This window comes from Mustela nigripes, chromosome 11 (assembly GCF_022355385.1).
Source record: "Mustela nigripes isolate SB6536 chromosome 11, MUSNIG.SB6536, whole genome shotgun sequence".
Lineage (NCBI taxonomy): Eukaryota > Metazoa > Chordata > Mammalia > Carnivora > Mustelidae > Mustela > Mustela nigripes.
Genome location: NC_081567.1, coordinates 36190224 through 36215343, shown reverse-complemented (window position 1 = coordinate 36215343; position 25120 = coordinate 36190224). Strand labels below are relative to the sequence as shown.

Genomic DNA, 25120 nt, shown 5'->3' with positions numbered 1-25120 from the left:
ACATAGAATTCTCTGTGTATCTTTACAGACAAAATAAAGAAAAAGTTTTTAAAAATCAAAAGACAAACCAAAGATGATGCTTTTCTGAACATAATCCCTGGCTTTCTTCTGGGCCTTTCGAAGCTGCCACTGCACAGCTATGTGGATGGCAAACTTGGGAGGGCAGGTCCCACCCGCAAGCCCAGACAAGGGGACAGTGGCCTTGACTGACCACCAAAGGCACATCAGATATTCAGTCCCTAAGTGTGCACTGTGAAGTCTGACAAAAGAACACACTTGCCCCTCAGGGTTTACAATTTTAGAAGATTCCATTTTGCAGGGCAAAAGGAGCTATTTTCCCATTACTATCTTGGTTCGTTAGGCTGGGAGGCTCTAAGACTAGCTCCTCTCTTACAGATGGGAAATCTCAGAAGAAGAAACACACATGAAACTCTCTATCAGGACAGATATGGGACGCCTAGGGGGCGCCACCTTTGGCTCGGGTCATGATCCCAGGGTTCTGGGATCCAACCCTGCATTGGGCTCCCTGCTCAGTGGGGAGCCTGCTTCTCCCTCTGCCTGCTGCTCCATCACTCTAACAAATAAGTAAATAAATTCTTAAAAAAAAAAAAAAAAAAAAAGGATGGACAGATACGACCCCCTCACCTCTCACCTCCCAGGCACACAACACCTATTCGTGTTCTCCGGACAGCGTCAGCACTAACAGGAAGAGCGAGAAGAGCCCAGCTGTCTGTAGCCGTGCGACTGCGTTAACACGCCACCCCCCCTGCACAGAGGGAGCCGGGAGGACCGGCTGAGACACGACTGCCAGCTCAGCAAAGGAAAGCGCTCAGCGACACAGTGCTCCCCAGCAGTGTCTCTCTTCCCCTCACCCACGACACATGTCCAGCAGCCACGCTCCAGCACACCCACCAGAGACCACAGCCTGAGGGCCAAGGGCAACCTACCATGTTTGGCACGTTGGTGACTGAAGCATTCTTGATGTCCGTAGGGAAGGGAGGCAAACTGTTGACCATGCTCTGTTTGCTGGATAACTGGGGGTTCACTCCAGGGGCTCCCATCTGCTGCCCTCCAGTCTGACTGAAGGGTTGTCCGAACGGACTTGTGTTACCAGTCATTCCCATCTGAAACAGAGAACGGCAACATGAGCGGTCACAACACAGTCACGTACAAAAAGAAGGGCCTCAAAAATGCTCACTCTGACCCGCTGAAGCAAAAATCATTACTTCTTGTGAAACCCTCATCTTCATTCTAAATCGAAGGCTTATTCTCCAGGTTCCACTGGGATTATGAACAGAGCAAACTGCTCTAGTGGCTGCACACGAAGAAGACCCAGAAGCCGCTCCCGACAGCTCCACCTGCCCCTCCTAAACCATCGTCCCAAGAGCCAGCACCTCTCCACCCTCACCGCAGCCGGACTCCTCCTCCTCACACCCCCACGCCCCGACAGTGGCAGCAACACGTTAAGAAAATCATCTGGAAAACAAAAGCTTCCAGAATCACTGACAAAGGGAACTTCCTGGAGTTTAGTCCTGAACCACTCCGAGTAACTACTTTCTGTCAAGTTCCCTCATCAGACTGAAACTTTGTTTCCATTGGTTCAAAATCTGCAGTAGGCAGGATGACTCTGGGATTCACTCTAAAATAATCCCAGGAGGCAAGGAGGTAGTGGCAAGAGAAGGGCCTAGGGAAAAAGTGACTGGTGCAACTGGATGTATGTTCTTAACTCCTAACAGGTGTGACAGGTGTGTGTTTCTGGGGGGGGGGGGGGGGCTGTTATACTACTTTCTCTAATATAACAAGTCTCAGGGCTCCATAAAGTTGTTTTTTTTTTCCCCCCTTAAATTAGTGAAATAAAACCTACAGTAGCTAAAAGCAAGAGTAGGCAGGAGGAGCCCCTCTCTAGGCCTCCCTCAGCTCCTGCCCCTGGCCGGAGCCCTGTGTCAACACCCCGTCCCACCTGCCACTCTGGAGGGACCGGCTTCTCTGGTCGCCTGCCCCGGCTTTTCCTGCAAGTTCTAATATCCTACCTGTTGCCCAGTGCTCACTCTACCTTTCGGGTGTCTTGGTGAGATGTTTGGAAACGGAGAGGAAGGGGGTCCTCTGAGAAAGTGCCTCCTAGGGAAGAGGGCTCCCCACATCAAGAGACCGTGGCTCGGCTCTCCCGGCCGACCCTACACGGGGACCACTGCTGCGGGGCAACTTCCATTCCCTCCTCCTGTGCACCCTGATCTCGCCTGTAAGACGACTGTCTTGAACAAGAAGAATCACATTATTTCCTTAAGCTCTAAGATTTTAGGTTGCAAACAGACCAACGCTCACCACAGCTGGCCTCTTTCAGCTGAAACGTCTGCATAAAAACACAAATAAAGACAAACTAGTGTAACCAAGAAGATCTTGCTCCTGAGCACATCCGTGTGTGCAGGTGGCTTCCAGGCCTGGCCCTCACCATTGACATTTTCACCATTTTGAAAGGAACACATTCCAGTTGCCACTTTTGCCCTACTTGATTTCCTTGAGTAAATGGAAACAAATTTAAATTCCACTAAACTTCAGGGACACCTGGGTGGCTCAGTTGGTTAAGCCGCTGCCTTCGGCTCAGGTCATGATCCCGGCGTCCTGGGATTGAGTTCCACATTGGGCTCCTTGCTCAGTGGGAGCCTGTCTCTGTCTGCCTCTGCCTGCCACTCTGCCTGTGTTCACTCTGACAAATAAATAAATAAAATCCTTTATAAATAAATAAATAAATAGATAGATAGATAAATTCCACTGAACTTCAAATTCAACCTGAGTAACTGAAACAAACACAAATTTTTCTCAAAAGACCAGTAATCAGGCTCAACTTTTCAGCTCAGCTGATTTAACCAAAGCAACAAGGTAGCTCAGGAAACTTAATGGGCATTTCTGATTCTTGACTAGGTTCTTTCAGTTGTTATCTGAAACTCTGAAGAAATGAAGCACGAACTCTTATTTTCAAAAAGTATTACCCCAAATTAACTCCATGTAGTAATTATTCCTCTAACAATTTGTGTTTTATTGAGTAAAATCAAACCCTGTTCTTAGTGACCCAAAAATTTGCAGGAAAAAAATCTAGTTAGGATTTCTACTTCCTGGATTTCATTTAAAATTTCTCTCCTTAGAACCATGTGTGCTAGAAGGCATGTGTACCATTCACACCTCCATGTGTACCATTCACACCTCCACGAACCGGCCCTCATGGTTCGCCAGGACTTCCTGAGCGCCCGCAAGAGCCATGCCTGGGTTTGAGCACGTGTAGATGCAACTTCCCCACCGTCATGCAGCACACCCTTTAGAGCCACCAATTTGACAAACAAGAAAATCAATGTTGTCGTAGAAGTTTCTAGCATCAACAAATCAAAGTGGGAAATAGCTAGAGGGTGGGAAGGAGAAGTAACTATTCTCCTACTCACACCAACTGTCCAAGGTTGCCACCCCTTTGGTGCAGAGGGAAGTAAAGAGGCCAATGAACTCACAAAGGACTTCTGTGAGTCTCAAAGTTCACCCAACTTGTTCTGAAAAACCCATTTCTAGAATTGTCTTGCCAGGGTGAAGATGAGGTGGGTAGGTGGTCTGGTCGGCTGTGTTACTATCTGCCTGGTGAGACTCTGGGCAAAGCACTTCCTAGCTGGCTGACCCAAGTGTTTCAGAGTGTTTGATGTACTCTGACAGAGCTCTCTCTCTTTCCTTTAAAGATTATTTATTATTTATTTGTCAGAGAGAGAGAAAGAGAGAGAGAGAGAAAGGACAGAGAGCACAAGCAGGGGGAGAAGCAGGCTCCCTCCTGAGCAAGGAGCCCATATGGGACTTGATTCCAGGATCCTGGGATCGTGACCCGAGCTGAAGGCAGATGCTTGCTTGACTAAGCCACTCCAGGTATCCCACTGTGACAGATTTCTTGTTACTTTTTCTTCTTGACCATCCAATCAACAATGAAGGAAACCATCTCAACATGGTTTTGATCCTCACAGGGCAAGAACCAAGGCAAAGTCAAAGTCAAAGATCACAGATGGCAAGTAAGCAATGTTCAGCTCAGGGGGGACCATACATTTAAAAAAAAAACAGGGAGGAAATGCCACTCCTCAGTCTCTGACAACAGAGGTGGAGCACAGTCCAGGCTGCCTGCGCAAAGTCAGGCTCTGCTCCCTCAGTCCACAGCCAGCTCCAGGCTAACCCTAACCAGTCAAAGCAAACAGGAAAACCAGTGGACAGTCCTGCAAAGGGCAGCCGCCACCCACCTACCCCATCTTGACAGAACCTGGCAGAACTAAAGGCTACTCTCCAGTCCTAGCCTGCAGTTTGGGCTAAAAGCTATTTGCTTCTAGAGATTGGTAGATTTCTGAATTCCTGTTTTATATATATTCTCCTTTGATCAGACTAACTACATGTGGTCCCGAGTCTAGGCTAACACACATTTTTAGCACCAACGCTCACAATGAAGTTGTAAAATCAAAATGTCAAATTCCAATAAACATCTACATACTTCCCAACAGTTAACAATTTTGTAAACTCGGCTTTACTTGCAACTAAAGTTCACCAGGATCCGGGTTAAGCTGCTAGAGAACTACCATAAAATTCAAAAGGCAGAACAGCAAAAATAGGCAACCGTTCAACTGATGGTGAAATTTATTAATGTACGAATCAATTAAAGCCTATGGAATTAATATCTATATCCTGCCTCATTCAGCAACAGCCCACACCTGTTAACTCTATTCTTTTGGAGCTCCTTTAAGGACTGAATTCAAGTTCAATCTCAAGAAATGGGAAAAGTGAACGAGTTAATAAGTACCTTAAGAAAGGCAAGCTCTCCTATAATGAAATCTAAATTAAATAATGCCTTATAGGTCTACTACATTTTCCCATGAAAAAACATTCCTGTAGCCAGGTGGATCACCCTCTGGAAATCCCACTCATTCGGTCTGTGACTCACTTCAACGAGAGAGTAAGACGTGGAAATGGCCGTCCCTGGACACAGGAATGCACCAACCAGATAAGAAGGGAGAGAAAATTGCTAGTGCCAGATCCAGAGGCCTACCCACCTCCCACTCCACAGGGATGTGGATTATTTATTAGCCAAAGCAGGACTCTAAAGCTTGAGATCTGAAAAGAAAATCTCTCTTTAGAGTTTAGTTCAAGAAACCTGAACAAGGTGCACTTGGGTGGCTCAGTAGGTTAAAGCCTCTGCCTTTGGCTCAGGTCACGATACCAGGGTCCTGGGATAGAACCTCGTGCCAGCTCTCTGCTCAGCAAGGGGTCTGCTTCTCCCTCTGCCTCCACAGCCCCCACCCCACCCCCACCCCCACTCAGAAAAAAAAGAGGAGAAACATGAACAATACCTATACTAGCCTTTATCACTGAAACAGGGTGTGAAGCAAATTGTGGTAATAGTACCTGGCCCGTCAGTCAAAACCTGCTATGGTCCTAAGCTGTCTGGCAAGCAGGTGAGTGACAGCCATCTACAGAAGGACAGGAAAGACATGCACTACAGGTATACTGTGGAAAGTACAAGACACTGTATGAGTCTATAGCATTATTCGTTGTAACAACAGTTACTGTGTTCTTGGGCCCTAGCATGTAGTAGGTGCTCACTTAGCATCTGGGGAAGGAACCAAATAAATGAACCCTCTAAGAGACAGCTGCTCAGAGCAGCAGAGACCCCAGCGTCAGCCCTTAAGGCAGATGCAACTAAAGAACTGGGGGCCAGTCCCTGCTGGTTGGAGGGGCACTGGGAAAGGCAGCAGGGACAGTGTCCCTTCTACCTTTTCAATAGCCATCACAGTAGACAGGAGGACAGAGCAGACAGGCAGCCGGCTGGCCATGCTGAATTCCAGCACGAGACCACACTCTCTGGAGCTGGTCTCACAGAAGCATTTGAGCTCCGTGTGATACCGTGTCATACACAGGAGCCATGCCCGGCTGGAAAGCAGGGCCTCTGTGCTACACCTACTGGGCCAGCAAAGCCCTGGCTTTGGGGCAAGGCTCTAGGCCATGCCCACCATCCACCCCCCACCACCCCCCACCTGGCCCAGGGCTTCCCACTGGTGCAAGGAAACACTGCTCTATCGGCCTGGGGGGTCGCCAGTGGCCGCAAACAACCCCTCTGCTGACCTTCGCATGTGGGACAAATATTTTCATTTTCTATTTGTGTCATGATATGACAACTATCAACACATAGCACTAAAAACACAAGCTCTGGTCTCCCCTCAAAACAGCAAGATTCTCTCCACTACACTAAGCCTAAGAACATCTTTATGTTCACCTAATCAAATAAGCTACTAAACTAAAAAAGTACCAACTAGGGGGGTTTAAAGTTAAGTAACATTGACAGTAGATATTTCCTCCCAAAGTAGGTTTCTACAACAGTGGCGAGCCAGGAACCCATGTTCTTGCTCCCTGGCATCCCCTGAAGGTAAAGGATGCCTGCCCTCGGGGAAGGAACTCCTCACTGCCTGGTCCTCTCCATTCTCAGGGAAGGGCAAGCTCTCCCCACGCCTGCCACATACCGGCCTTTGCCAGAAGACAGTCTCCAATCCAAAGACGTCAACCGCTCATGGAAACAACCGCCCTCACCAGTGAACTCTCCCCAGTTTTCATCTCCAAACACCCTCTTTTCAACATACACTCTCAGGAAGGATCAGCTCATAACCATGTAGGAGCTAAAAGCCTGATGGGACGATGCAGTGGGACCAGCTAAGAATATGTGGGACAGGAGAGACAGCAGACGCGGGACAGGCGCGGAGGAAAGACGCTTCCACTGCGTGATGTCACTCAGAGGCAGCCAGGCCTTCGGAAAGGTTTTAAGTGGCAACAAACGCGGAGTTTGATGTGGTTTCGACGAGACCACTAAACACATTCTTTTTCTAAAGCTGAATTCTTCGGCAGTTTTCCTCGCACCCTGACATACTCTTAAAACCACACCACGCAGCGCAGCAATCAGAGGAAGTACTGCTATGGGGGGCATTACTGACGGTGCTTAGGAAACACACGGAAACGGAACAGAGTACGACCCTACTAGGAACAAAGGGATGGGTTAGAATTTTCTTTTCTTTTCTAAGATTTTATTTATTTATTTGAGACAGGGAGAGGGAGAGAGAGAACACTAGTAGGGTAAGGCAGAGAGGGAGAAGCAGACTCCCCACTGAGCAGGGAGCCCGACTCAACTCAGGGCTCCATCCCAGGACTCCAGGATTATGGTCTGAGCCGAAGGCAATCACTCAACCAACTGAGCCACCTAGGCGTCCCAGGTTACAATTTTCAACTGCGAGGGCTTCAAAGAAATCTGGTTAAAACTTACCCTTTGTGGATGAGGACCGGCGGGGCAGGGGGCGAAAGCTGAGAAATACAGCAAATCAGCTGGAGAACTGACCCTGGTGCTCTCCACCACCTGGGTGCTTAGGCAGAACCACGTTTCCCCCAGCTACACTTGGCCCGGCACACGCATGGCACGTGATACTGTTGGACAAGAAGGCTCAGTCCGCAAAGACCAGCCAGCATGGGCCAAAAAGGCAACCCCACGCCTGTTTTTGAAAAAACAAAACAAACTAAAGTTTTATTGGAACACAGACACAAACAGGATTTCATTTGGACAAGCAGCAGGCTAAAGTTAGGTGTATGAACTCAGGATATTTACCTGGTTTGAGGGGAGCTCTCTGCTAAGGGTGAGCTCTGTGATCTCAGGCAATTTAATTACACCTCTCTTTGCCTTGGCTGTACTGTCTCTGATGCAGACACAACAGCGCCTCCTCTTAGAGTTGAGAGAAGATTAAACAAACCCAAAACATAAACCATGAGGAGGATGTCCTACTCTCGGGGCTGGCTAGGACGTTCTTAGTTCTTATCACTTCACTTCGTTTGGGGAGGAACAGTTTCACGTTAGATGGGATTTCTTTCAGAAGTTGCTTAGGGTAATAACAAAATAAATGAATGTTTTTCAGAGAGTGTGTGATAGTGGGGAGTGACTCAGACAGTTTAGGATCAGAGAGAAGGGCCAGCTGGAGACAATGGCATTGGATTATGAAACATTTTCAGAGAAACATAGTAAGTTTGTGACAAACCCCATCGCGGGCATTTATCAGTTGTAGCGGTACTTGTAATGGGCCACTGTCTTCAAGCTGTCCTAGTAAACAACACACATTTCCAGTTCCCACTTCAGGTTGTTTTCTAGACTTTGTTCCTTACTCAGAATGTTCATTTCAATCTTAATATATAGCATAAGCAATAACAATGTAACACCAGCACACCCCAGGCCTAAACTTCCTGGGGTAGAATTTAAACCAAAACACGAAAGAATATGCCTACAAAGAAAAGAAACTGAGGGGACTCCCGCCTGTAAGCTGGCCATGACACAACACCAGTGTTCCATCCTGACATGGCTTCGACCCAGCCCGACACGTTCACTGGCCCGAAGGGTCCAGCCTGTTTCTTCACATGCTGGCAAATACAGGAAGCCAAAGACTCACAAGAGAGGGCGTGGAAAGACAATGCAATTTCATACAACAAAAACTTGCCAAATAATTTAAAAGCCAGAAGAATTCGTTCTTTTCAATGATATAAAGAACCAGAACTAACCCAGAGTATGGCCATATCATTTGTAAAGCCCAAAGCATTTTCTCTTGGCAATCTACCGTGGCTGGGAGAAAGCCAAGAAAAGCAGTGTTCATGGAAAGACATGGCTGCATGCAGTTGTCTGCTATCACCCGCTTGCTCTTGGAATCCTTCCAGTACCTCAACTTGGCAAATAAAGAGTAAGCAGAAATATGCAACACATCGCAACGCCCGAGACATCGCCTGGCCTGTGTAGAGTTACCTGGAGCAAGAGAACTGGGCACAGGAGCGGCCCGACCCACCTCCTGGACTCGACTCTTACAGCGCTGCCAACCTGGAAATTATTCACTGAAATCTATAGCCCTCAACTCTGGACACTTCCCTTAGACCAATAAATCACAACTGGAAGATCAGTAAGAGTATTTAGTGACGCTCATGGTATTTCACTTGGATGATACATGACCAGAATGTGACTTAGAAACAACAATGGAAACTGCTAAAAGGAAGGTGATGGGACAGCAAATCACTGCCAAGGCTTTTGTGGCCTGAGGCCTCATCTTTATTCATCCAGAATTCACTCTAGAAGCTTCTAGCAACAAAACTAGTACCTTAACAGAGTTGGGGGTACTTCGGCATGTCACAGCAGTTAGATACCCCAGCTCTCCAGGATGTGGCCCCTGACAGCTCACTGGCAAAAGCACCAGGCCAAGGTCAGTGGGACACGGTCGGCAATCGTGGCTCTGCACTCATCCGCTGTGTGACAAACCTCTTGCCCCTCTTAAGTCTTAGTTCTCCTTGGATATACAACATGGAGCAGTCAGATGACCACTAGGTGATCCTGAAAATTCCTTCTAAGCCTAAATCTGATGAAATTTTTTGGTTTTAAACAATTAGCGCTTGAATCGCTATGAGGTCCACACTCCTGGAAAGCCCAGCTGCTCACAGTGGGTGAAAACTGGAGACTCGGAGCTGAGCCAAGTGCCAGGACCTGTGAGGATCCAGAACACTGAGGACCTCTCTGCCACCCACACTGCAGAGGGCCCAGGCCTTCCACAGCTCTGCACCCTCAGTAGGTCACCATCCCACAGCAGATCATAGGTACAACAATTCCAGGTGGGGACAATAAAACTGCTATCAATTCCTTCCCCCGGTGCTCCCAAGTCCAAATATCTTCTACAGGTAGAGAAGCAGCCTCCTTAGGATTGAGTACTCCCTGAAAGCAAATTAAAGCCCACAGGAACCGTGGAGAGAAGAAAAAGAAGAAGATGATAAAAGAGTAAGAGGGAGGGACACCTGGGTGGCTCAGTTGGTTAAGCAGCTGCCTTCAGCTCAGGTCATGATCCCAGCGTCCTGGGATCGAGTCCCACATCGGGCTCCTTGCTCAGCAAGGAGCCTGCTTCTCCCTCTGCCTCTGCCTGCCATTCTGTCTGCCTGTGCTCGCTCTCTCCCCCTCTCTCTCTCTGATAAAGAAATAAAATCTAAAAAAAAAAAAAAAAAAAAGAGTAAGAGGGAAAAGGGGAAAAAAGAAAAACATTTTATTTTACGAAGAGTGAATCCTGATGAAGATGAGTTTACACTGCAGCTCTGCTGTGGCGCAATGGAAGAGACCCAGGCTCTCAGTGGCCCACTCAGTGACCCAAGCCACTAGCCCAAGCCCTCTGCAGGGAGCATGCAGGCATTTCCGGTCCCACAAAAAGGGAGGCACTGGCACTGAGGGAGCGCAGAGGAACAAGAAACAAGGCAATGTGCACAAGGGGAAGGGCAGGTGAAGGCGGGACTGAACCCACGAAGAAGGCTTTGGGGAAGTGAGCCCATGATTACTATATTAACAGAGAAAGAAAGCGGAGGAAAATTCAGAACATTATGTTCTTCTTCTACCTTGGGGCAGGAAAACAGATTAAGTGCTTCAAACAGCCAGGGTGGAACACAAGCCCCAGGACGCAGGCACAATGACCCAAACCTGGGGCTTCCAGGGGCCTCCTCCTACCCAGCCTCTCAGGCCTCGGCTGCAAGACGACATGAGGGGATAGAGTAAGGTGCTGCCCAGCTCAGGCAATTCCATAAATCTCAAACCACGAAACACACTCAAAGACAAAGCACTGTTTCACACACGTGACTCCACTTCTAACCAAACACTGAGCTACGAGAATGCTAACGAAGTCCGCTCAGTGCAGCCCCACATCTCCATCATGCCCACTGGGGATTCCGGTGAGGAGGTGAGCAGGCCTCAGAGGATGCCCAGAGTCACCCTCATGCGCCACACTCTGTACCCGCGGTCACAAGTGAGGTACTGGATAGCACGTGGAAGAGTGTGAAGGCTATGGAAGGCAGTCAAGGCACAAGTAGAACTTCTTTTACTATAAAAACTCATTGCTGACGAAGGGAAAATGTCCCTTGAGCATTAACTGTTAATGAAAGGCTACAAAAAATATAACCCCTACAATCAGATGTGTGCACACACACACACAGCAAGAACAACACATTTTCTTTTTTTTCTTCTTAGAGAGCTCTACGTCCAACATGGGGCTCGAACTTACGACCCTGAGGATGAGGAGTCACAGACCCGCCAGGTGTCCTGAACACCAACATATTTAATAGTGGTAACTCTACAGAGTTTACAAGCAATTTTTAAAAGTTTTCTCTTAAATATTTTCTATATTATTCAAATTCTCTACACAAGGGATTATTTCATCATAAGGAGTAAAGTTGTTTTTTAAAGTTATCCTCTACTCAGAATGCCTGGGTGGGTGGCTCAGTCAATTAAGCATCTGCCTTCGGCTCGGGTCATGATCCCAGGGTCCCAAGATCAAGTCCCACGTGGGGCTGCTTAGCAGGGAGCCTGCATGTCCCTCTGCCTCTGCCCCTCCTCCTGGCTCTCTCTCTCACACACACAAATAAATAAATAAATAAACAAAATCTTAAAAAAAAAAAAACTATCCTTTACTCAAATATTCTGACTGCCCACAGTGATCACATGACCCACTGTTTGGCTACCCATCTGTATTTGAAATATTAATTTAAGCTGTCATCAGACACTGATAAAACTAGGTAGATCAAACTGATTATGACTGCCAGAGATTACTCTTGGATGGCAATTTAATCAATTTCACCCTGGTTGTAACATGGCTAAGTTGTCACACTCTACTCTAATGGATTCTAGATGTGGCCAGAAAAAGCCTAACAACACTTAGCCACTCAGTCATGCCCTACCACTCTCTGCAAAGAACACTGAAGAGAGGAAAATACAGTCAACAGCCATCAGGATATAAAAAGCTGCACACCCGCTCTACTGGTCAGGTTCAAACCTGGGAAACTGCACACTGGGTTCCTGGTACAACAAAGGCACAATTACCCTATTATTTGTACTTCGGTTCGTAACTCAGGCCATCAAGGCTACTGCTCCATTCGAACCCCCGTGGAACCCGAGCTCTGGAGAGCAACGGGCAGGAGACTGGATCACGAGGGATTGACCAGAATGTCTTTGGCTCCCAGGTTCAGACAGCAAGGTGCGTTTGTAAGTAGAAAGTACTTGTTTGAGGAGGAAGTGATCCAGCAGCTATCCTGTCCGCCCACCTCTCACTAAAGCCCACCTGCCTCTGACCTCAGCTCTGAGCAGTGATGGTCTTTGGGATGATCTTTGGGACAGTGGTCTGAAAGGCTGCAGCAACATGCATGCTTACTGACCGTGGGGTGATGCTTCGTAAGCATCTACCAGGAGGGAAACACTCTGGGGCGGTGGCGGTGCCCAGCATGCAGGACGGTGTCCTCCTGAGCCCAAGGAGAGACACAAGCTAGAGGGGAATCAGACATGCAAGATAAGTGGCTGGCACGGACACAGAGTGCTAAGTGCAGTCTGAAGTGGGCAAAAGGGTCCTGGCCCAGGAGACATATGGCTCAAGAGGTCACACGTGAGCTGGGCTGAACAGTAACAGTGACTTCCAACTGTGGGAACTACTTCTGCATCCTCACCGCCCAGCGGAACACAGAAGACCCGCCAGGAAGGCGTCTGCGAACACACTAGGCCTAGAGAAGTTTTCATTCCTGCAGTTTCCAAGTCTACCTCTACTCACATATCCACAACAACAGGACGAGATGAGCAGCCATCTGGCCAGGAGTCAACCGAGAGGTCTCAGGTATTCATAGAATAAAGACTGCAGAGAGCAGGGCTAAGCTGGGTATGAATGCCAACGGCCGCTCGGCAGAAGCAGCACAGTCTCAGAGCACCACTCCCCACCCGAACAGCCAGGGAGGAGCGCGGATGCCATCTCTCCCATCAGACCCTCACAGACTCGATCCCAGAGCAACAGCCCGGCATCTCCAGGACACTCCCACCCCCACACACCTTTCCTTCAATGAACCCACACGCGGCACAGCCACACCCTGCACAAATGTCACGCAGGCCAGCGCTTCGCATTCCACAGTCAATCTCCAGACATAATGTGCCATGTTATGAGGGGAGAAAGGATGCCCTGTAACCTCCCTTGGTCTGTCCCTTATCTCGGTGGCCCGTCAGCCCAGCTGCTCGCCACTGAGACCACACAGTCTTGGAAGCCGAGTGCACAGGGTTGCTCGGACTTCCTGTCTCTGACTTACATGGGATAGCACACAGGAAGCTGATCTGGAAACCGCAAAGCACTGTGCAATCTGGAGGTGGCTTTAAGATCTCCTTCCAGAACTAGAGCACAGAAAATCTCTAACATCAGACAGGATTCTTTAAAGTGAATACATTTTCTGTAATACTGAAAAACAGGCATGTACCCTAATGTAACAATTCACAAAGTCAGTAATTTCAAGACTGTGTTTGAAATTGGCATTTCCTAGTATTATCAATCTACTGTCCTGTTCTAGGATTTAAGATGGCTTGTTTTCCAGTTCATTCTTCATACACTTGGCAGAAAAACACGAACTGAATAATACGGCTCGTTACTGAGGGTATCAAGTTTCCACTGAGTAGATAACAGAGCAACCACTGCAACAAGGTTACCTCAGATTACGCGCCATTTTCAAAAGCCACAAACCACAGTGCCACATTCCCATCCTCAAATACGTAATAATATGCACAGGTGTACATATATAGAACTATGGCCTGGAATTACAATCCACTGATAATTACTTACATCTTCTGAATAGACGATGTCATCAATGTTCAATTTAGAGCTCTGATGAGGTGCTGCTTCCAGCACTATGCACACTCGCCTCATTAGAACATTCAGGAAAGGTACGTATTCCTCAACAGACATCTGCCCCCACAAAAGGGAATCTCTGCCTACACAGAATGCATTTTATCAAGCAAATCAAAGATGATCAAAGATGCATGGGGGAAAACTCCATTTGTAACTGAATCCATTCCTTCCCCTTCCCTGCCTGCCTATTTTGTAATCTGCCTTTAATTACTTTTCATTGGAAGTACAATTAACATACAATGTTACAGTATGTTTCAGGTGTACAACAAATTGATTCAACGATTCTATACATTTCTCTATGCCCAAAGCGGGAAGTGTGGTCACTACCTGCGACTACACAACATGATTGCGGTACTGCTGTCTGTGCTCCCTATGCTGCGCTTCTCATCTCCACGACTTATTTCATAACTGGATGCTTGTACGCTTAATCCCCTTCATTTCCGTCACCTGGCCCATCTACTAACCTCTCCTCTGGCAATCAGCAGTTTATTCTCTGTATTTAAGAGTCTAATTTTGTTTGTTCGTTAGGGTTTTTTTTTCTAAATCATATGGTATTTGTCTTACTCTGACTTTCTTTACTTAGCATAATACCCTCTAGGTCCATCCATGTTGTTGTAAATGGCAAGATCTCCTTTTTTTTATGGAGGAGTGATATTCCACTTAAAACGTACACACACACATACAACCACCATATATATATATATTTTTTTTACCCATTCATCTACTGATGAATACTTGGGTTGCATCTGAGTGAATACATCTTTATTTTAAAAACCTCTGGTTTGAGGTCCAGCCACACCCACTATCTGAACCCCTGGTAGGAGGCAGTTTTCTGGTTATATGGCCCTTCAAAGGTTTGCATAAGCAATACAGAAAAATTGCAGTAGAAAAAATACAAGGTAGAATTTAAAATGAACAGAAGTTAATAATAAAGGAATCAAATCTGTATGTATTCATTTTTAATAATATCAAATATTTAAGATTTTATTTTTAGGGTCACCTGGGTGGCTCAGTGGGTTAAAGCCTCTGCCTATGCCTCAGGTCATGATCCCAGGGTCCTGGGATCAAGCCCCGCATCGGGCTCTCTGCTTAGTGGGGAGCCTGCTTCCCCCTCTCTCTCTACCTGCCTCTCTGCCTACTTGTGATCTCTATCTGTCAAATAAATAAATAAAAACTTTAAAAAAATTTTTATTTTTAAATAATCTTTTTTTTTTTTTAAAGATTTTATTTATTTACTTGAGAGAGAGACAGTGAGAGAGAGCATGAATGAGGAGAGGGTCAGAGAGAGAAGCAGACTCCCCATGGAGCTGGGAGTCCAATGTGGGACTCGATCCCAGGACTCCAGGATCATGATCTGAGCCGAAGGCAGACGTCCAACCAACTGAGCCACCCAGGCGTCCCTTAAATAATCTTTACAACCAACATGGGACTTGAACTCAAAAGCCTGAGATCGAGAGTCACACACTCCACCCACTGAGCCCGCCAGATGCCCCAAGACATTTAGATCTTTAAACTGTTAAATTTCATTTATTTTAACATACTAAGAAGAAGAGACAAATCTCCCACCCAGAAGCATTCCAAATAAATTATACAGACACTCCAGCATAAGGGAGGTAGGCACACCCCTCAACCCTGAAGTGTGGACCATGCCCAGTGACTTCCTTCAAAAGAGGGCAGGAAGGAAGGGGGAAGAAGGAAGAAGGCTACAGAGAAGACACTTGGTGGACATGACCTCAGCCAGGTGACCAAGGGCAACGCCAACCATTATGATGAGCCATGCTGACAGTATGTGCGCTTGATGTGATAAAAATGGCACTTTGTCTCTACCATCTTCCTTCAGTAGCCCCCAAAGTCCATAACCTCAGTCTTATCATGGGAAAACATCAGAAAAACCCCAGTACAGGAGCACTCTAAGTATACCTGACCAGTCCTCTTCAAAACTGTCAAGGTCATTAAAAACAAGTCAAGTCTGAAAAACTGTCACAGCCAAGAGCAGTAAGCCTAAGAAGACATAATGTGGTATTCTGGATGGGATCCTAACTGAAACAAAAAGAGGACATTAGTGGATAATTAAGGAAATCTGTACAGATTTCAGTTAATAATAGTAATATATCAATACTGGTTCACTAATTGTGACAAGTATACCATATTCATCCAAGATTTTAATAATGTGGAAACTGTGTAATTGGTAAGCAGGGGGAGAAGGTATGAGGATCTTCTGTGATACTAATTTTTGTGTAAATCTAAAACTGTTCTTAAAAAAACAAAAGTGGGGCGCCTGGGTGGCTCAGTGGGTTAAGCCGCTGCCTTCGGCCTGGGTCATGATCTCAGGGTCCTGGGATCGAGTCCCACATCAGGTTCTCTGCTCCACGGGGAGCCTGCTTCCTCCTCTCTCTCTCTCTGCCTGCCTCTCTGTCTACTTGTGATCTCTCTGCGTCAAATGAATAAATAAAATCTTAAAAAAAAAAAGTGTACTTTATTTAAGACTTATTCATTTGAGAGACAGAAAGAGAGAGAAGCAGACTTCCCCACTAAGCAGGGAGCCTGATGCCAGGCTCGATCCCAGGACTATGAGGATCATGACCTGAGCTGAAGCAAATGCTTAACTATCCAAGCCACCTAAATGCCCCAAAAGCATACTTTTAAAAACAAGGGAAAAGGGGCGCCTGGATGGCTCAGTGGGTTAAGCCTCTGCCTTTGGCTCAGGTCATGATCTCAGGGTCCTGGGATCAGGCCCCACATCAGGCTCTCTGCTCAGTGGGGAGCCTGCTTCCCCCCTTTTCTCTACCTGCCTCTCTGCCTACTTGTGATCTCTGTCAAATAAATAAATAAATAAAATCTTTTAAAAAAAACATGAAAATAATCTGACAAATACCAACTGTATTAATTCTAATGGAAACACAGGTATTGCTGACTTTATTCTGTGTTCTTTTGTGTCTTGAAAATTTAAAAAACCCTGAAAGTCACAATTCATACCTCCCTTTGCTACAGTAATATTGTTAAAAAAGAAAAAAACTTAAGAGGCAAGATCACTTTTAAAAATCATGTGTAAAGAAATTATAACTGTGCTGGCCTCTTGCACATAGGTAAGCAAACATGCTCACCAGTCAGAAAAGGTGACTTCTTCACAGGTCTTGCAAAACCTGCTTGGGTGAGTTGGTAATTTCAGACTGAGAGCCACAGCCCAATCAGAACACAGACAAGGCTCACAGTATGTGTGGGTGTGTTTCTAGAAAAGTGTAAGCAGAAAATCCATTCAGGATGAAAAATGCTCCTAGTAAGCTAAGACTTTTTCTCCAAGTTATTTGTTCTATACATTTTACAGACAGGGAAACCTGCCACATACACAGAAAACTGGGTGGCACTTTCCCACCAATTCTGAATCTTGCTGTCTTACAGACAAAATGGTGTAGCCAAGTAACTGCAGACTTCAGCATCAGACACGGACAGGTTGTACATCAGTATCTGCTACTTTCTAGCACGTGTCATCTGGAATAATTTCCTGGGAGGCAAGAAAGTAGCTCAGAACATTTTATTCCATGTGTCCAACAGATAAGGCACCCACCTCACCAGCTATCAAGCACAAGATGAAGTGAGATCATGCCACAAACTCCCCAGCACAGCGCCCAGTACAATGGGCACGCAAGAACGGTCACTCCTCACCTGTTCCTCTCATACCATAACTCAGGAAGAGTAAACACAGTAACTGTTACCTTATCATACCAAAATGTTACATTATAGGCATTTTATAATTCTGAAAAATGCCAGAAGTATTACACAGTAATCAACATAAAAACCCTAAATGTTTTAACTTGGTGACAGATGGACAGCAAATTACTGTCTACAGTAAATGTGATTCTTTCCAAAATACTGCAGAAACATTTTTGGAGAAGTGGATCCTTGAAGTCATGCTTTGGACCCACTTACTGAAGGAATGTTAGGTTTAGCACATCCAAACTCTCCAAACTGAACAAAGAAGGAAATAAAAGACACCCTCTGAAGTAAATGTATCTAGTCACCAGTGGACAACCATTCTATATTCTCATGTTTGTTTATTTGTTTCTTTTGAAGTAGGTTCTGCACTCAGCATGGAGTCCCACGCTGGGCTTGAACTCACAACCCTGAGATCAAGACCTGAGCTGAGATCAAGAGTCAGATGCATAACCTACTGAGCCAATCAGAAGCCCCCATTCCACATTCTAATGTATGCTCACATCAAGTTGGAGAGGTCTCCCAGTACCACGGCCCCTTGTAGAGCTGGTAACAGAAGCAGACTCACAGTGCCCCATACCCAAGACCTCCAAATTAGAATCTGCATCTTAACAAGATCCCCGATGATCCTGAAGTCCTCAAGGTTTAGGAAGCACTGCCCAAACCTATGCTGAAGTCTGACAGGTTGGTTCCTGGCCAGGTTTGAGAATGGTTCCTAAAATGTTTGTACTGATGGAAATGCATCACAGAGTAATATGAGAACAGAGGCTTCACAAAGATCCCGAGCTTGAATACCAAGCCACCATTCTAAGTAAAACATCTGATTTTGAGCTCCAAAGTTTTCACCTACTGAGTAGTTACAGGGTAATATTAAAGCTCAGGCACAATTATGTTTTCAAACTTCCTGGTAATCTGCAGCTGTCTCTTGCTATACCAGGGTAAGCCTGTCCCTTCAGCCTATCTCTGAGGCTGCATGCCTGCTACAGTAGAGGCTGGCCTGAGAGTCAGCCTCACAGCTTCAGAGCCCCCCAACCCCAGACATGTCATTTGTTCATTCAAGTCAGGCAAGTTCCCAATCAAGAAACAACCGGCAACAAATAATTAAATGCAGAGCCCACAGGCAACAGAGAGTAGGCCCAGGGAAGAGTCCGAGCAGAGGCCAGTCGGTACAGGAGTGCAGCAGGGTTGAAGCTGAAGGCAGTGCAAGGGCCCTGGACACCTTAGTGAGTGAATGTGGGTTCTGAACGCGAATGCTTTGGTCTACCAGGGAACCATGCACTGAACAGATACCAAAGGCAGCACAGTGCTGAAGACATGGACATTCTTACTGGCCAGAAGCTCACGACTTTGCTCAATGTCCCAGATATTGAGTTAAAACACCCCACAAAAGACCATGCAGGGCTCCTCAAGACCTGCCTTAAGAAAGTTTAAAAACAAGTCTTGAAAGGATCATACTAGTCTGTGAGCCCAACATCTTCTAGAACAAACCCAACATTCTCTAGAGGAAGACAAGAAAACTTATCTCCAACAACATCTTCACAATGTCTGCTACAAAGTCAAAAATTACTGAACATATATAGATAGGTAGGAAAATGTAACCCACAATCAGAAGTTACACACACACACACACACACACACACACACACACACTACCACAAATGAAAAATCAGCCTTCAAAAGAAGGACAAGAAAGGAAGAGAAAAAAGGATCAAAATACAGAAGGGACAAATAGTATCTCTTACAAAGAGTAAAGAGATAGCGTAAAGAGATAGCAAGATGGGGACCTAAATCCAACTCTACCAACATTCACTGTAAATAACTAAATACTCCAAGACTAAGATTGTCAGAATAAATTAAAAACAGGTTCCAACCATATGCTCTTTACAAGAGATGAACTTTATTATTTTATTTTTACTGATTTATTTTGTTTAGAGAGAAGCAGGCTCCATGCCCAGGGCGGAGCCTGATACAGAGCTCCACCCCAGGACCCTGCGATAATTATCTGAACCAAAATCAAGAGTCAGACACTCAACCCACTAAGCCACTGAGGCACCCCTTATTTATTTTATTTTATTTTTTAAAAAGATTTTATTTATTTATTTGACACAGAGAGAGATTACAAGTAGGCAGAAAAGCAGGCAGAGAGAGAGGAGGAAGCAGGCTCCCCGCTGAGCAGAGAGCCCAATGTGGGGCTCGATCCCAGGACCCTGAGATCATGACCCGAGCCAAAGGCAGAGGCTTTAACCCACTGAGCCACCCAGGTGCCCCTATTTTTTTTATTTTAAAGATTTTATTTTTAAGTAACCTCTATACCTAACATGGAGCTCAAACTCAATCTCAAGAGTCACAGGCTCCACCACCAGGCCAGCCAGCCAAACCACACACTTTATAAGACACAAGAAGGTAAAAAAATATGCCTTGCAAATATTAATCATAAAAAAGGAGTGGCTATGTTAATGAGACAAGTAGATTTCAAGACAAAGGATACTAACAGAAATAAAGAGGGACATTTAGAATGATAAAAGGCTCAATTCATCAGCTAGACAGAATAATCCAAAATGTATATTCATCTAATAAAAAGGCTTTAAAACACAGGAAATAAACAGATTTTATTCTGACTGAAGGAAAAATAGACAAATCTGTAATAACAACTGGATATTTTAATAGTCTCTCAGTAGCTGATAAAACCAAAAAGAGTCCGTAAGAATCCAGCTGATGGGGGCACAAGCCAGCCATTGCAGAACACCCTACCCCAAGATGAGGGATGCACGTTCCCCCAGACCACACGCAGAACATTCACAAGGCCCACTATATACTGGACCATAAAACAGGTCTCGGCAAACGTCAGAGGACAAAAATCATACTGAGTATGTTTTCTGACCATTAAATGAATGAGAAATGAGCAACCAAATAATATCTGCAAAATTCCCAAATATTTGAAAATTAAGCAACCTGCTTCCACATAAAAACACGAATCAAAAAAGAAATCACAAGTAAAATACTATGAACTAAATGGCAATGAAAACAAAACATCACAATTTACGGGATGCAGTATGGAGCAATCCTTTGGATGAAATGTACTGCTCAAATGTTAATTATTGTTAAAATTTGAAATCAGTGATCTAAGCGCCTACCCCAAGAAGCTAACAAGAGCAAAATAAACCCAAATTAATTGGAAAGAAATTAACAAAAATGGCATTAATGATACGAAAAACAAGAGAGGTGATAAATCAAAAATTGATTGTTTGAAAAACTAAAGCTCACAAACCCTACCCAGTGTGAGCAGGGAGAGACAAGAGAGAAGCAGAAACTATAAATACATGATTGAAGGGGGGGGGGTACTGACCATTAATTACAGATTCTAAGATATTAGAAGGAAATTAGGGTAATATTATGAGCACATTTATGGCAAATGAACTTAGATTAAATGGATAACCCCCTTGAAAAATAAACTCCCAGTACAAAAGAAGCACAAAGAAGTGAAAATTTTGAAGAGCCTGTACCCACGAAATGAACTGAATAATAATAAAAAATCTTCCCATCAGGGGCGCCTGGATGGCTCAGTGTGTTAAAGCCCCTGCCTTTGGCTCAGGGAGCCTGGCATCAGGCTCTCTGCTCAGCAGGGAGCCTGCTTCCCCGGCCCCTCACCACCGGCCCCTCACCACCTCACCACCGCCTGCCTCTCTGCCTACTTGTGATCTCTGTCAAATAAATAAATGAAATATTAAAAAAAAAAATCTTCCCACCAGAAACACTCCAGATGGCTTCACTGATGTATTTTATGAACACTTAAGGACTAAACAATACTAATCTTAGACAAACTCTTTCAGGAAAGAAGGGAAGGGTAAACTGTTGCAAAGTAATTCTGTGAAGCTGTCAGGGTTTCCATATCAAAAACATGTAAGGACGTGGCAAGAGAAGCACACATCTGTATCCGTCATGAACACAGATGCGGTGTTTTATTTTTTAAATATTTTATTATAGATTTTATTTAAAGATTTTATTTATTTGACAGAGATCACAAGTAGGCAGAGAGGCAGGCAAAGAGAGAGAGGAGGAAGCAGGCTCCCTGCTAAGCAGAGACTCTCCCCCAATGCGGAGCTCAATACCAGGACTCATGACCAGAGCTGAAGGCAGAGGCTTTAACCCAGTGAGCCACCCAGAAGCCCCTGGACGGTGTTTTCATACATCAAATCCAATAATATATAGAGAAGACCACGCACCATGAGCAAGAGAAGCTATCCCAGGAATGTAAGGCTGGTTCAACATTCAGAAAGATGTTCTTTACCATATTAGTAAAATAAAGAAAATTTCTATGATCATCTCAATAGACACAGAAGTATCTGATGACGTTCAGCAACAATTTAAGGTCAACAGACTCGGCACAGTCATAAGAGCAGGGGCCTTTCTTAGTCAAGAAGATTCTAAAAAGACTACAACTAACACCACACTTAGAAACAGCGACAGGACGCTTTCCTCCACAGGTCAAGAAAACACAGGGGGTGTGTGCTTACACAACTTTCATGCAACACTGTACTAAAGATCCCAGGCAGAGCAATAAAGCCCGAAAAATAAGTGTAGAAGAAGAAAACTCTCTATTCAAAGACAGCATGACTTAGAAAATTTTAAGGCATTTACCAAATAAGTAACAGAACCAATAACGGAGTTTAGCAAGGTTACAGGACCTAACATTAATACATGAATGTTCTATTTCTCTGTATTAACAAAAAACAATTCAACCAATGATATAAAACTTAGAAATTAAATGGAAATGAAAAAGAGGAACCAAGCAACCTGATTTCAATACTTACCAGAAACCTAAAGAAATGAACAGACAGATCGATGGAATAGATCAGAACAGGGGTGGCAGACTTCTTCTGTAGAGGAACAGTTACTAAAGGTTTTAGAGTTTTAGCTACAGACTTAGTCTTAGCTATGGTACTTAGCTATGGTTTCCATCCCTCATTCTGTCATTTATTTGTTTTTCAGCTTACTTTTTAACTAACCCTCTTAAAATATAAAAGCCATTCTCATGCTGTGGGCCATATAAAAACTGTCCACAGGCCAGATCTGGTCCCTGGACTAGAGAGTCTAGAAACAGAACCCTCCTTATCCAGTCAATTCCATTCCTAGTTATTTATCCAAGAAAAATGAAAATTTACGTCCACACAAAGACTGACAAAATGTTCACTGGAGCTTTATTCTTGATGGCTCCAAACTGAAAACCACCACAACCTCCACAAACAGAAGACTGGACAAGCACATCACAGTGCACTCCCACAATAGAATACTATTTGGCAGTAAAAAGAACTGAACTCGGGAATTACATGGATGAATCTAAGAACACGCTTTAAGCAAAAGAAGCCTTGCAACTGAAGTCCACGCCACAGGATTCTATTTACACAGAGTCCGAGAACAGGTACAATGTGAAAGAAATCCGTTGTGATTGTAGGAGCGGGATGGAAGGACAGGGGAAGGGAGAAACGCAAAGGTACTTTCTTACTTTCTGGGATAATGGAAACACCCTGTAACCTGACAGGGACGTGTGAGCTACAGCCGCATGAGTTCTGACAAATCCATTAATACTAAGACCTGTGCATTTCACCATATGTACATTACATTTCCAAAAATAATAAAACAATAAAACATTTTAAAATTAACAGGTATTTAGTAGGTCTTTAACTCCAGATCCTAACAGTTGACCTTTAGCTGTAAAGTAACAAGACTGAGTAGGTCTCCTTACAAGTGTTACTCTCCAAACCAGGCACCCAGGAGACTTACTAATCAAGGTATTCCTTGTTGCTATCATGCAAAACATTCATTCAGTTTGCCTTACAGAACATAATCTGCTACAAAGTTAACTATAAAAAAGAAACATGACTCCCACTTTGACTTTAAAAAGAGATACATAATTATAGATAAAAATCTGGTAAGCAAGACATCAAAAAGGTAACACTAATTTTGAACTAGGTGATAGTATCCTCAAGAGCAATGTTTTCTTCTCTAGACTTCCAATATTTTATACAATATAGAACTATTTCCATTATTAGAAAATATTCTCTGAAAACATTAGAAAAGCAGTCTCATTATCACTTCAAATGTTCTGTGGTTATCTCAAATCCTTTCTGCAAGAAAGCACCAGCCACCTAACCTATCTTCCCTGAGAGTTTTTCAGTAATTCCAGGCACAACGCTAAGAAGTAGGGGCACACCACCTCATTTGATCAGCACAACTCTCCCAGACAGATATTATTATGATCACCCCCCCCTTAATCTACACAATTCTCAAAGGCAGGTACTATTATTATCCTCACTTAAAAGACAAAAAACTAAGACCCAGAGTGATTACATAAATTTTCCCACAGCTGACAATTAGCGGAGCCTGGGTTTGAACTGAGGCAGCTTCCTCCAGAGCTCTGGCTCTGCTCTTAAGCACAGACCCGTACTTGGTCTGGGGAAGGCGGGGAAGGCGGCGGTGGCAGCTACTACTATGAAGAGGAAGAAAAAAGGAGGAGGAAAAGATCAAGCACCACCTGTACCCAAGCCATTTAATATACATACACAGTCTCATTTAATTAAAAGGTCTGAAAAAGAAATAAATTCATGAATAATTTTTCAGAAGATTTTATTTATTTGAGAGTGCACAGGAGAGCAAGCACGCAGGAGCAAGTCAGGCAAGCATGCATGAGTCCAAGCATGCGTGGGAGGGGGAAGCAGACTCCCCAGCGAACAGGGAGCCTGATGGGGGGGCTTAATCCCAGGACCCCAGGCTCATGACCTGAGCCGAAGGCAGATGCTTTACGGCCTAAGCCACCCAAGTACCCCAAATTCAAGGATAATTATCATGAGAAGTTAGGCACAGCTGTGAGCACCTTCCATGAAGATCATGGATATGACTACTGAGCTGGCTTAACGTTTTCCCCCAAAACTGGTGCCTCCTGGAGCTACACGCAACTCACCGCACACTGTATTCAAAGCTCTGTCTTCTCAGTCTATGAACTGACCACTGATTTTTCACTGTGACTTTAAGAAAAGGTCAAATTAGGATTTAGTTAAAATTTCCTTATCTTCTTTGTATTAGTTCAAGGATCAGGTGAAAGGATTAGATTACATGAAAACAAGGAAAATATCAGACAAAGGTACAGTATTATTTCTCTTGCTATTAAGTATTAGAGATTTCCTATCATCGTTCAAAAATAGAGAAGGCGGATGAATCATTCATTCCTTCACGATGCAACTTGGCTCTACTAATTCTTTATACACTATGTTCTGCTAATTCTCTCCTTTAGCACACAGGTTCTCAGAGGGTGGTCACAGACCAGCAAAAGCAAAGCAGGGTCACATGCGAGTTGGCAAAATGAAATAAAATAAAATAAAAGCAAATTCTTGGGTCCCACCCCGAACCCACTGAATCAGGAACTCTGGGGAGGGGTCCAGGATTCTGGGTTAACAAACCTACAGCGGATTGTTATTGGCTGACTGGGCCCAAGGGGTCTTCATCCAAATCAAAGCCTATACCCCTTAGGGAGAGCTCCAGGCAAAAGTAAGCTCTGTGTTTCCTGACCACTTTCCAAAAAGGAAGAATATTCCAAAAATGTTATTTAAAAAAAAAAGCCCTCATCTCACTCCTTTTGAAGACAGCTTACTATGCAAACTACTTTGGTC

At 44.8% G+C, this 25120-nt stretch overlaps 1 protein-coding gene across 3 annotated transcripts in view; it reads right to left on the bottom strand.

The window, feature by feature from the left end:
- Positions 1-25120, bottom strand: part of CREBBP (CREB binding protein) — a 124265-nt gene that overhangs the window by 67518 nt on the left and 31627 nt on the right. For all 3 annotated transcript variants that reach the window (XM_059415469.1, XM_059415468.1, XM_059415467.1), the window contains exon 3: positions 948-1124. In XM_059415469.1, the coding sequence (XP_059271452.1) occupies positions 948-1124 (177 nt within the window). The remainder of the gene's footprint in view (positions 1-947; positions 1125-25120) is intronic.